The sequence below is a fragment of the Drosophila sulfurigaster genome, chromosome 2R (assembly GCF_023558435.1).
Source record: "Drosophila sulfurigaster albostrigata strain 15112-1811.04 chromosome 2R, ASM2355843v2, whole genome shotgun sequence".
NCBI classification, from domain to species: Eukaryota; Metazoa; Arthropoda; class Insecta; order Diptera; family Drosophilidae; genus Drosophila; species Drosophila sulfurigaster.
The window spans coordinates 7605294-7618911 of NC_084882.1; the positions used below are offsets into that span (position 1 = coordinate 7605294).

Here is a 13618-nt window from a genome sequence, read left to right on the forward strand (position 1 = left end):
ACGCGAGTGTGAAACTGAGTGAGTGAGTAGCGACAGAACGGAGAGAGAAGGTTAGAGGAAGATTGAAAGAGTGCATTTGTTAGACGCTCGTCGCTGACCGCATAAATTCATTTAGATCAATCAATTCAATTTGTTTGTCAATAAAACCTAAATGAGTATTTCATTTAAACAAATTAAAATTCGACCCATTTGAATGTCGCGCACAAAATTCCAACAGCCGAATGAACTCAACCAACTGAACCCGTCCAGCAATTAAAATTGACGGCAAAAAATGGGAGTTGCACAGAGACTTACTCTCGCACCGTTGGTAGCTAAAGCTACAGCCACAGATTTCTGAGCCAAAGAAGCAGAAGTATGAGTGAAAAATATATACTTATGAGTATGAAAATGAATGAATGTGAGGCACTGGCTCTGGGCACTGGGCTCTGCCTTTGTTGACTTTTCATTGTCAATTAAAATCAAATAAATTTATTTGCTGCTTGACATTCGCGAGCAGATTCTGATTCTCATTTCAGTTCCTCAATTCCGATTCCAATTCTCCGATTCTGAATCAGATGGAAGACTTGTGTGGATTGAGACGAAGCTCGTATATTGTTTTGACCTTCTTCTTGTATTTATGGCAATTTATTTGGCTGCGACTGTCGCAAATGTTGCTAACCTTTGAACTTATCACAAATCAGTTAATGTTACTTTGCCTTGCCCTGGTTCGCCACAGTTTCCATTGCCTTCTTCACTGTTTCAGGATCGCCCAAAAATTTCATCGACACCAATGGTTTCATGCACTCGTCGAGCTCGTAGACAAATGGAATGCCAGTTGGCAAATTCAGCTCCATAATATCTTTATCAGATATGCCATCCAAGTGCTTGACAATGCCGCGCAAACTGTTGCCGTGTGCGGCAATAATGAGTTTTTTGCCCTCTTTTATTTGTGGCACAATGATCTCGTTCCAATAAGGTAAAGTTCTTTCGATGGTCAGTTTAAGCGACTCAGTGTTGGGAAGGTCGCAGGGATCTATATCCTTATAGCGCGGATCTTTGGCAATGCATTCGTAGTACTTGTGATCCTTTTCCATTGGAGGCGGAGGAGTGTCGAAACTACGACGCCAAATTTTCACTTGCTCCTCGCCAAACTTCTTGGCTGTTTCCGCCTTATTGAGTCCTGTCAGTCCGCCGTAATGTCGTTCATTTAGCCGCCAGCTTTTGCATACTGGTATTCCGGTTTGTTCAGATACGGTGAGAACCGCCTTGAGTGTGTCATGAGCTCGGACTAGTAGAGATGTGTGCGCAACATCAAATTTAAGCTTAGCATCCTTAATTGCCTTTCCCGCAGCGCAAGCCTCTTCTTTACCCTTTTTAGTAAGCATGGCATCAAACCATCCACAGAAGAGATTCTTTTGATTCCACTCGGATTCACCATGACGCACCATTACGACTACGAACTTCTTCACTTCACATTTTTCGGAGAACATCCGATGCGACTCCAGGGTCCAGCTTCTTGGGCGACTCAGGATCTGGTTAACATTACACAGCTTCCACATCGCAGCCATTTATCTAGAATTATAATAAAAGTGATTCTGTCATTAAACTAATGATCTTTAAAAGCTGAACTACTGCAATGAGAATTGATTTGAAATTTAAATCAAGTAAGAAAGCTCCAGCCACAGAAAGCAATCTGCTAAAGTCAAAAATATTTGAGAAGAATTCTAATTCGTAAATTTGTGTGTGTCGGTGCTGCTGACAACTTTCGTTCAAGAACGAAAATAATCTTTTCTGCAAAGTTATTTGTTGAACTTTATCGCTCTTTTTGTTTAGCTTTTCGATTTTGTTCATTACTTCGTTCTTGTTCAGTTTTTTTGATGCTTAGTTCATTTTTGTTCAGTTGTTTGCTTTTGACTAGTTGTTTTTCTGCAGTCTGTTGTCTTTAACTATCGTCCAGTTATTTGAAGTTATTTAAGTGAAACATTAAAACAGATCGACAACAAAGATCTAGAGAAACGAATGGGTAATTTGAACGTTTCAGTTCACTGATTGAAAATGAACGAAAGAACTTGTTCAGTAAATGATTTTTACACAGTATTTAGAGTAATTATGATATTAAATTTCGCAAAAAATGATGTGCAAAACAATTAACTTTACGCAAATCTAGCACTTTTTAATAAATTAAAGGAACATATACATCATTTAATTATAATTGAAGTCAGTATTTCGAAATTCTGGCTTCGCTATATTTATTATTGTTCTTTTTGGTGTAACAACATTTATTAGAAGGGTCAACTAAATTATTTGAGGCATAAAATGCCTGACAACTCAATGCGCATTGAAAATTTCCGTCGAATCAACTGCAACTTGTTCAGTAAATGCGATCAGCCAACAAATTGAGCAACGGACAGACAGATACTCAAATACGAATATGCCTGGGTAAGAGGAGCAAAAGTGCTGGACATGCTGTGATCTTCACCAGAAGCAGAAGCAAACCATAAAGAGCTTTTACGACCGACAGTGGCGGCAGTTTGGATGATAAATTGTCGAGTGAAGTCAGTTATAGCCCGGCAGGTCGACAACATTTCAGTGCGACCGCCAAGAGACACCAAGAGCAGCTACTCCATAGATCGATGTCCAGTCGTTGAGTAAGAGCGAAAGAGATTAGACAATTTGTAGAAGAGCTTGGACAGTTTTGCCTGGAAGCGCCACTCTGGTGGTAAGCGCAAAGCCAGGCCATCATCTGGCATTCCACCTGGACCACAGACTGCTCAAGCTCTTTACAGTTGCTTCGTGTTAATTGAAAATTGTACGGTAATGTTGCTTATCGCTTGCCTATCAGGCGACGTCGTCGTCGTCGTCGGCGTTGTCGATAGGTGCCAGTATTTGAACCAGTCTCAGTCCCGGTCCCAATGCCACTGACCATGCTTGGGACTCTGTCGTTTGGGGTCTTTCGGTTTGCGTGTCCATGTTTCATGGTGCCACACCTCAAGGCCTCACGCATTGGCAGAGGTGTTTGATAAACATCCAGAGTCATGTGTCTTCTGAATTTTTTTTCGTGTTTTTGTTGTTGTTGTTGGTATTATTGTTTTTGTCTTTTTTACTGTGTGGTTTGCGGTGAAAATTTCTCAAACGCTTTTTGACAACTTTCATGTGGAACGCACTTAACAAAATTTATCGCCTCTGACATTTTTTGTGACTTTAATTGCTTAGAGACGTAAGAAGTTGTCCTCCAGCTACTTGCCACACATCTATGCGCCTTCTTTTTGCCACCTGCGGCTCAGAGCAGCCTAGGGTTCTAAGCTGGGTTTAAGCACGTTAACAGTTGACACGATTTGCGGCTTAATTGCTTTTTTTCAATGATTGATGACATACTCTTGAATCGAATGTAGCCGAGTTTATTATTAAAATAGTTTTATAATAATGAGTAATATGATATATTTACATATACATATGCATACAATTGATTTTGTATTAAAATAATATTTGAGTTTTACAAAATTAAATCGTATACAATTAACTAAGCCCAAAGTAGCTTAAATAATATGTTATAAAATTAAAGTTTTCAAATATTTATGAAACTGTACATATATTATTGTAAATTAATATACATACGTATGGGTAATTCTCTGGTAAATGTCGAGTGCGAACAGCTTTACAATGACAAAAAAAAAACATAAACTAAAACAATTTAAACAAGTAAGAAAGCTACAGTCAAGTGTACTCGACTGTGAGATACCCGCTACCTATTTTAAATAAAAGCAATATATTTTGCGGTATTATTCTCAAAATATACCAAATATATTGCAAAAATACTACAAATATCCCAAATAGTATATGTGGTATATCGATATAGTACCGCATTGAAAATATACCATAGATGGCACAATATACCAGATTGTCAGACAAAGCAACTGAGATCCCTAGTAAGTAGGCGTTTTTGCCCATACAAAAGTATTTATTTAATAGCTTCCACAATTTTTTTGCTGATCGCAACCAAATTTTCAGGGATCATAACTACTATAGTTATTACTGTATATACCAAAATTCGTAACTCTAGCTTTAAAATTACGCTTGTTATTCGATTTTTTTGATTTGCAGGGGCGAAAGTGGGCGTGGCAAAAACAAACTTGATTTGCGTGCAAACATAACGAATGCTGTCGAAAAAAAATTATAGCTCTATCTCTTATAGTCTCTGAGATCTAGGTGTTCATACGGACAGACGGACATGGCTATATCGTCTCGGCTGTTGACGCTGATCAAGAATATATATACTTTATAGGGTCGGAGATGCCTCCTTCTACCTGTTACATAAATTTCCTGCCGGCACAAAGTTATAATACCCTTCTACCCTATGGGTAGCGGGTATAAAAATAAGTGAAGGTTATTCTTAAAGCTTTGGATTAGCACTATTTTTAGAGCTAATATTGATTTTAGGAACTTGTCCTGTTTTACGAATAAAATATATAAATTCGTTCATTTTTTGGTTTTGCGTACGAATTTGTTAATTTTTGCAATTATCAGAACAGAAAACAAAACAGAGAAAAAAAAAACAAAACCATTCTTAGCTCTAATTAAAGTACTAATCTAGAGCTATTAAAATAACCTTTTCTTATTTTTAAAATTGTTTCAGAATATGTTTTTTTTTGTCAGTGTAAAGCTGGTCGCACGCGACATCCCTCAGACAATTACCCATATACAATTGGATTTATTTGACTTTTCGTCATATTAATTAAAATCTCTGATCGCTGTTATTATCATCCAAATATTATTTTAATATGGTGATATTTATTACTCTCATATCGAATCGTTTAAATGCATAAAGACAAATGTTGTCTAAACACATTATAGGGTTTAAAAAAAACAAACATTTTAAAATTTTTATAAATACATACATACGTAATATTATTCATATGCTATTGATTCTTTTAAATAACATTTGAATATCTAGAAATTAGTTCGACTTTTCACCGTAATGAAGCGTTGAAGCCTGAAATGTCAAGTATACATTAACACTCATATTGTATGTATTTACTTGATACTATTTTTTTCTTTAATATCTAGTTATAATTTTACCATGTAGAAGCATATGAATTTGTAACTATGTAATTCTGCAAGAATATTATTATTTTCTAAGTTGTATTATAATAATATCCTGGTTGTACATAATACTAATATGTTTCCTATTTCTTCCAATAATAATTTTTCTTCCGCAACAAATTCAAACCCAAAAAAAAAAAAAATAGAAATAAAATGGCGCTTACAATTACGAAATTGCATCCAACACGTGAGCGGGTCAAAGTTTTCCATTGACTGCGTTGGTTGGCCAAACGACACGGCCAAGAGGTGGCTGGGGCTGGGGCTGCGGACTAAGACTGAGGCTGAGACGGAGAGCGAAACTCCAAATAGGAGCCGCATTGCATTTGCCAAACAGTGGCCTGTGGTGGAGCTACTGCACAGCTGCAGAGATGAAATTGAGACGCAGTTGCAACTGCAACTTACACACACACCACACACATGAGGCGCACACACGTACTTCGGCCACGAACTTTGATCGCTTAACCTTTCATAGTCGTTGTTGTTGATGTTGTTATTGCTGCAGTTTGAAGTTGCTGTTTTTGTTGAATTTCGGCTCATCGTCTTGCAATCGTGCGAGTGAACAATCGTACCTGAAGCAATTTGAGCACCTGGCAGTTCCGATTATCCAGACACACATGTGGAGCGCACTATGAAAATTGAACTCATTTCCCGTTTTCCCTCGGCCAATTTCATTCTGAATTTGCGTAAATTGAAAATGAGCCGTTGTCAAGGACTTAATTCTCGCATAATGCCAGCAGCTGTAATCAATTTATGCTCACATTGAAATATCAATTGTAATAAAAAGTGAAGTATATATTAAGCTCGCTGCCATTGAAAAAGGTTTAGTACAATCGACTACATTTTATAAAAGTGTATAAAATATTTGATTTAGAATTCTTTTCTTAATTTTTTTGTAATTATCAGCAAAAATTTAATAATTCAAATCGTATAATTGTATATATACTGAAAAAATAAGAATTTTGTTTTTATTTTAATATTTACTTAACTACATACATACATTACTACATTATAATAATTATCATTATTTTTTATATATATAAAGATTAGAATAGAAAAGATATAGCCTTTCCTACAAAAATATATCAATAAACATTATGGTAATTATCAATATTGTATATGTTGTCGATTTACTGTCAATCTATTTTTGCGCTAGTCTGAGCAAATAGATATCTTAAAATTAAAAATTAACACCATTTAATTCAATATAAAAAGTTGCCCTTTTTTAAGTTTTTTTTTTACAACTCTTTCATATAAGAATGTTTGAAGCTTAAGAAACCGATTTATACTCCATAGCGATATATTTGAATGCAAGACCTGTTGAATTAGTATGTTTATACCCGCTACCCATAGGGTAGAAGGGTATTATAACTTTGTGCCGGCAGGAAATGTATGTAACAGGTAGAAGGAGGCATCTCCGACCCTATAAAGTATATATATTCTTGATCAGCGTCAGCAGCCGAGACGATATAGCCATGTCCGTCTGTCCGTCTGTGTGTCTGTCCGTCTGTCCGTATGAACACCTAGATCTCAGAGACTATAAGAGATAGAGCTATAATTTTTCTTCGACAGCATTTGTTATTTGTCATTTGTCACGCAGATCAAGTTTGTTTCAAATTTTTGCCACGCCCACTTCCGCCCCCGTAAATCAAAAAAAATCGAATAACAAGCGTAACTTTAGTGCTACAGCTGCGCATTGGTATATACAATAATTTGGTTGCGATCAGATAAAAATTGTGGAAGTTATTAAAGAAATACTTTTGTATGAGCAAAAACGCCTATTTACTGGGGGTCTTACTTGCATAGCAAGTTATATTGTGCCGTCTATGGTATATTTTGAATGCGGTACTATATCGATATACCAAATATACCATTCGGTATATTTTTAGTATTTTTGTGGTATGTTCGGTATATTTTGAGAAAAATACCGCAAAGTATATTTCTTTTATTCAAAATGGGTAGCGGGTATCTCACAGTCGAGTACACTCGACTGTAGCTTTCTTACTTGTTTTGTTTTAAGATACTAGTACATACTTCGCATAATGTAGAAATATTTCTTTACTTTCGATTGTTGAGGCAGCTAAGAATATGTATTTTGGCAAATACGAATCAGATATTACTAAGTTTTTTTATTTATTTATTTTCTGTATTATTCTAAGCTTGCATGTGTGTACATAATTTTGTGTATTTTTCAGATATTAGTCAAACTGGTTATCGAGCAGATTCATAGATGAACGCCCAAAGTCCAACGGCTGTTGAACACAGCCGAATCGAAACCGAATTTAAGAAAGCAATTTGGCTTCTCCTCGGATCAGGTCAACCCCGCGTTCACTGGACATGGACTAGACATGGACATGGGCAAGTCGAAGTGGCGCTGCAGACGATCATCGTTTTACGTGGGTGTGTGAAATAGGGCTGCGGAGCAGAGGCTCAATGCGTTGCATCGATTGTTGGAGTCGAAGCAGCAATGCGGATGGACAGAGACGTCCAAAGTTGCAGCGAGTATCGGGGTGGGGCGGGTCGCTCAGCATGCGATTTCATTTTGATAATAATGGCAAAGGCAAATAATTATAATGATCATGATTACAATCATTGATGCTGGCAGCGTCTCTGGCCCGTTGGCTGCCACTCGGCCTATGGCCAAAGTTGAGGCTGAGGCTGTAGCAATAGCTAAGGCTGTGGCAGCATCATCAACGCAGCAACTTGGCCAAATGACTAAGCAATTTACCGTTTTGTATAGATTTCAAAGCCTTGCCATGTCTTGGCTTGCCTTGCCTTGCACCTGGAACTGCCCCTGGCCGTGGCTGCCACATCATTGCACATTGCACACCGCACACTGCGTTCGAGCTCATCTTCAATGAAATTTCAGGTCAATTGTCTTCTGCGGCTGTGGCTCTCTTAGTCTAAGATCGCGCCTCCAACTATGGGACTTTGCCGAGTCGACCGCAGACGGCAGACGCAACCGCCGACGGAGTCGAAGCTCTTGCCAATTTCTATTTTCGTGCGGAATTGTAGACAGCATTTCTATGAGCAAGCTCAGAATTCAAGTGTATATTCAGAGGCGGGGTATGACAATTTTCTCGATCACTACGGCAACTTTAAAAGTAAATATTTGTATATCGAATTAATATAGATATTATCGGAAGGTGGATGAAACATATTTACAAAATGCCATGTGTGAAATAAGATAATGAAAATAAAATAGCCATATTTAGTAAAGTGCTGTTGTCTTCTTAAAAAATATGTGATATTTAAATAAGTCACATTATTTTATTATATGAATTTATTATGGATATTATTATTTATAACAAAAAATGTGAAAAGCGTTAGCTAAATAATAAATGTGAAAACATTCATTGCTTCTAGCGACCGTCAATTATATTTTTGTTAATTTTCTTTTCGGAAATATATAATATATTAAAAAATAAAGGATTGTATTTGGGTTGCAGAGTATTTAACTGTTGCCATTGCACAACTCACAAATGTTGCTTTTTTTTCCTTATTAATATTATTATTTTATGTTTGTGTTTTGTTGTATTCTTTGCGTTTGTTGCTGCACTTTTCGCTCTTCCCATACACTGGCTGCGTAGGCGCTTTCCACAGATTAATTGAAGTCATAAGCAATTGTAAACTTATCGCTTTGGTGCATGTTCCAAGACTCCAGAAGATATGACGTGAAGATGGTGAGAGGCGAGGGGAAGTGGCGAAGAGGGGTTTTCAGCTAACTTTTTGCTCTTTTATTTTTTGCGGCTTTGTCGATTTATCGATTTGCAGCGGCGGCAACCACAATGACAGTTATTTTGCAGTAGTTGTTGTTGTTGTTGCGTTTGTTGCTGTTGTGGCTGGTGTTGGTTAATTTGTTGCTATATTTGATTGTGGCACACTTTGCACAATTATTTGATTGCGTTTCTATTAAGTACCGATAGAGTTCATGAGTTCAACAATCAGTAGCCAATAGCAGCTCATTTATTTCATTCCGCTCGAGGTTAAATTCCATCTCTCAATCAATGGATCGTGTCGGCTCACTTAATGGAACTGAAAGTGCAAACTAATCAATAAAATCGCGAATGACAAACTGCTAATAATCGACAATGAATTGTGTAACATAAAGATCGACAATGATCTAATCAATTTTTTGCAATTTATAAAAAGTTAACATTGATAATCGAACGCCCGAAAGTATGCAATTGTTTAATGAGAATGTTTTTTTGTCTTTTAATATCTTTATTGAATATACAATTTGTTTGTAGATATTTAAATAAGTTGTTAATAGTAACAGTTTTAAAATAAACTCATATTTTATAAAAATTTCAAATTTAAATTTTATTTCTTTGTGTATATATACACTATGTATGACTTGAGTATTAGTAATATCTATAAACTACTATTTAGTTCTCTGATAGATGTCAGAGTCAAAAGCTAATCGTTTTTTTTTTCGTTTCGTTATCCAATCTCTCAGCCATGTGCTGTGGGTTGGGATGAGTAGGCAAAACTTTTTAATCGCTACACGCTCGCTTATATTGTTGCTCATGTGGCACGTACAGCAAGTGGTTGAATAATTAAAACGCAGGACATGTGTGGGTGAAGCAACAATAACTACAGCCGCAGCAATAATAAACTTTTCCAAGGAAGAGGAATGGACTTGGATACGGATATATAGAAGCAGAAGCAGAAGCTAAAGGATAGTGTTCTGCCTGTCGCTAAAGGCAGCAATTATGGCGCGTCAGATTGAAGACGCTGAACGTAGAGCGTGGAGCGAAAGGATAAAAGCCGGATGTCAAAATATGGGTAATAAATGTGCTAAACAGCCGCTGCGAGATGATACACTTGTGTACACACACATACACTCACACACACACACACATATGCATAGATGATGAGCTAAATGGCAAATGCTAATGGAAATGTGACAAGCGACAGGCAAAGAGGAAGCTGCTGGCTGTCTCCAGTAGCTCTTTATTGCTTTCTACCCTCTACCCTCCCACTCTCCTCTCATATGCAAATACAATGCTATATGTATGACGATGCCGAGCAGCGCACGTGAATTTAGTGGTTCCGGAAGTTTTTGCGGCATTTGAACAATTTTATTGCCATGTCTTGAAGTTTGCTTACGCTTTCTGGCATAAATGAAAAGACGCGAATTGAAATTCATGGCGCTCAAAACTAAGAGAAAAGCGGCAGCGACTGCTGCTGTGTTTTATTGTGGATGTATGTGTATCTTGCCCAAGACACTTGTAACCAAACGTGCCACAAAGCCAAGTCGAGCAACTCGCTCGTGCTACAAGCGTTAATCTGCTGCAGAGACGAGAAAACGTGGTTAGAGATTAAGGTTATGTGTGGGGAGTTGGGTTGTGAAGAGGTTGGAGGGGGTCTCCTAACATGCGTGTAAATATGGATGGCATTCGCGCTTAACATATGTTTGTTTATTCATTCGTGTGTTGGCTGCCAAATTGCAGACAAACAATTAAAATGTTGTTCCTACTTTAATTGAAAATTAATTGTTACTGTCTTTGGGTAATTGCTCGCTTCTCCCACTCTTTGGCTTTATTTCCACTTTCTTACCCAAACAGAGGATATTATAATTTTCAGTAGTCGTAACGTTTTACAGGAAGATAGAAGAGACACAAGAAAATGTCCCTCAGAGATTTTGATTTTTTATAAACATTTTATAAACACATTTCTAAACAAATGGTTACTTATCCTAAATTCTGTTCATATTTTAGAATCATTTTATAAAATGTTCTACACATTTTTGAAACTAAGTGTCTTAATGTGAATTCATAATTGGAAACCAGCTTAAGCAAGTAAGAAAGCTACAGTCGGGTGTGCTCGACTGTGAGATACCCGCTACCAATATTAAATAAAAGTAAAAAATAGCGGTATTATTTTCAAAATATACCGAAAATACACAAAAATACTAAAAATATATCAAACTATATATTTTGTATATCGATATAATACCACATTCAAAATATACCATAGACGGGACAATATACCAGATTGTCGGCAAAGCAACTCAGACCCCTAGTAAGTATTTCTTTAATAACTTCAACAATTTTTATCTGATCGCAACCAAATTTTCAGGGATCTTAAATACTATTGTTATTATTGTATACACTGCAGCTCTATCTATAAAATTACGCTTGTTTGATTTGCGGGGGCGGAAGTGGGGGTGGCAAAAATTTGAAACAAAATTGATCTGCGTGTCGAAATGGCTCTTTCTCTTATAATCTCTGAGATTTAGGTGTTCATGCGGGCGGACGGACAGACGGAGAGAAAGACAGACGGACATGGCTAGATCGTCTCGGCTGTTAATGTTGTTCAAGAATTTACATATATGTGTACTTTATAGAGTCGAAGATGCCTCCTTCTACCTGTTACATACATTTCCTGCCGGCGGGTATAAAATGTCTTCAACATTTTAAAATAGTATTTAAATTATAATTTCTTCTAAATCTTGTTCATTCTTGAAGCATTTTTATAAAATACTCTTTATAGTAAGTATTTCTTTATATACATACATTTATTTGGTAGCTACTCTTAATTAATATATTTTAAGATTATCTTGTTGTTATGTTCCATTTGTATTTACGGCATTTGTTTTTACTTATATTGCATTTAATGGTAGATTAGAAAAATTGGCATTGCAAGAAATATTTTAATAGTTTCGCATAAATTTGATGGGTTCAGAATGAGACCATCAAAGTAATTACAATTAATATACTATTAATTATTAAAAATATCGAAGTTAGTCATATGTGGTGTCTATAGTATAGCATAAGAAATTCATGAAACCTTTGGAATTAGGTAACTGGCATTCAAGATATTTGCAACATTGTGGCAATCATTAGCAGCATTGATAAATTGATTTTTGTGGCAAATTTGACAAATTCGCTAATCAAACAAAATGCCAAAGAAGATGAAGGAAAAGCAGTCTGAGACGAAGCACAGCTTGCCACATTTTCGCCTTGGACAGTTGAAAGGTGTTTTTAATTACTTGAAGTAGTTGACAACACAAGAACAATTAAGGCTGAAATCGAGTTGAGGAACTGACTCAGGCTTAGGGTGACATTTAACCAAATGGAAAAGTGCAAATATTGTCAAATTGAGAAAGGGAAGCGGCAAAACCCACACAGAACATCATTAGTGGCTCTGACACTGACTCTGCCCCTGCCTCCTGTCTTCTTTCTTCTGCTTCTGCTCAGGGGATGGATGCTCGACTTTGACTTTGTCTCAGGCGAAATGTAAACAACCAAAATGCCAGAGCATAGTCCACAACAGAGGCATAGTCCTGGCAGAGGCAAACGCGCTCCATGGAGATTCCCTCTAAAAACTAAAATAATTTGCTAATATTTGCACAGCAAGAAAAGTTGAGATGCCGCTTGCCGCATGCCGCACGATGCCTTCGATGCTGCGTGCAACGCAATCGCGCCACATCATTAATTATTTCAGGCACAAACTCAGGGCTCAGTTTAACACAGCTCATCTCGGCCAGCGAGGTTCAGTTTCAGTTTCAGATTCGGGCTCGACTGCGAGTTGGGCTTTGGGACCGGTCGAATGCCTCTCTGAAAGGTTGTTAATTAATAGAAATTTGCGTTGGAATTTCACTATTTCACATCCCCAAGCTGCATCCATTTATCGTTAGGCACGACACAAACTGGTATTGTTCAGTGTAGCCAGGGTTATAGAAATTCTTGAAAAACTCCTTGTGAAAGTTTTCTTATCGAAGCAAATTAATGGTTTACTATATGTGGGAGTCATCGAGTATGTCAGCTTATCTGCTGCATTTGCAAATTGAATGTTTAATTGTACAAAATTTATTTGATGTATTGCAAAACTCAAATTGTCGAATAATTATGTATTTCAATTTATTGATTCTCTAATACGATGTAGTCATTTATTTTGTAAGAAGAGTAAGCAGAAAATTAAACTGCAAAATTAAAAATAATATCTCTTTGAAAAATTCTTCCTTAAAAAATTGTCACCCAAAAATCCTATCCAATTTTATCTAAATTATGTACAAAAATTAAGTTTTTTGGGTATTAATTACAAGAACCATTACATATATATGAAACAACAAGTAATAATATAAAATTGTGCTGTTTTATTTTAGATCTATCTATTAAAGTGTTTAACATTTCTGAATAAAATACATTTAACATACATACTTTAATATTCATAATATTTTACATGACTGCGATATAAAAAAATTAATTTTTTAAAAGGGGTGCATACACATTTACAATGTACTATAAAGGATCACAAGGACTTTACTATAAATTCTGCTTTACTTTGCCATAAAATCATATTATACACGATTCTGTTAAATAACACTTAACATCGCTGTTAAACAGTCCAACTGGAAATTGACTCACTGTTAACGAGCGAGTGCAATCAGAATATTTTTAACGAAACTTTAGAACTTTCACTGAGTCAACGCACTCAACATGATTCACACTCAACGGACACATACACACACTCACCCATTAACGTTATCTTGCAAACAGAGAGCGAGAGCGAGAGCGCGAAGCTCCGCCCCTTT

The 13618-nt window shown here is 36.5% G+C and overlaps 1 protein-coding gene across 1 annotated transcript; it reads right to left on the minus strand.

The window, feature by feature from the left end:
- Nucleotides 1–358: 358 nt before the first annotated feature.
- LOC133837946 (phosphoglycerate mutase 2) lies at nt 359–1632 on the minus strand. Its single transcript, XM_062268860.1, has one exon. The coding sequence runs from the start codon at nt 1545–1547 to the stop codon at nt 687–689; it is 861 nt and encodes a 286-aa protein (XP_062124844.1). The 5' UTR covers nt 1548–1632; the 3' UTR covers nt 359–686.
- Nucleotides 1633–13618: the final 11986 nt, after the last annotated feature.

Coding starts and splice junctions, on each gene's coding strand:
- LOC133837946 (XM_062268860.1), bottom strand. CDS start 1,547: ATGGCTGCGATGTGGAAGCTGTGTAATGTTAACCAGATCCTGAGTCGC.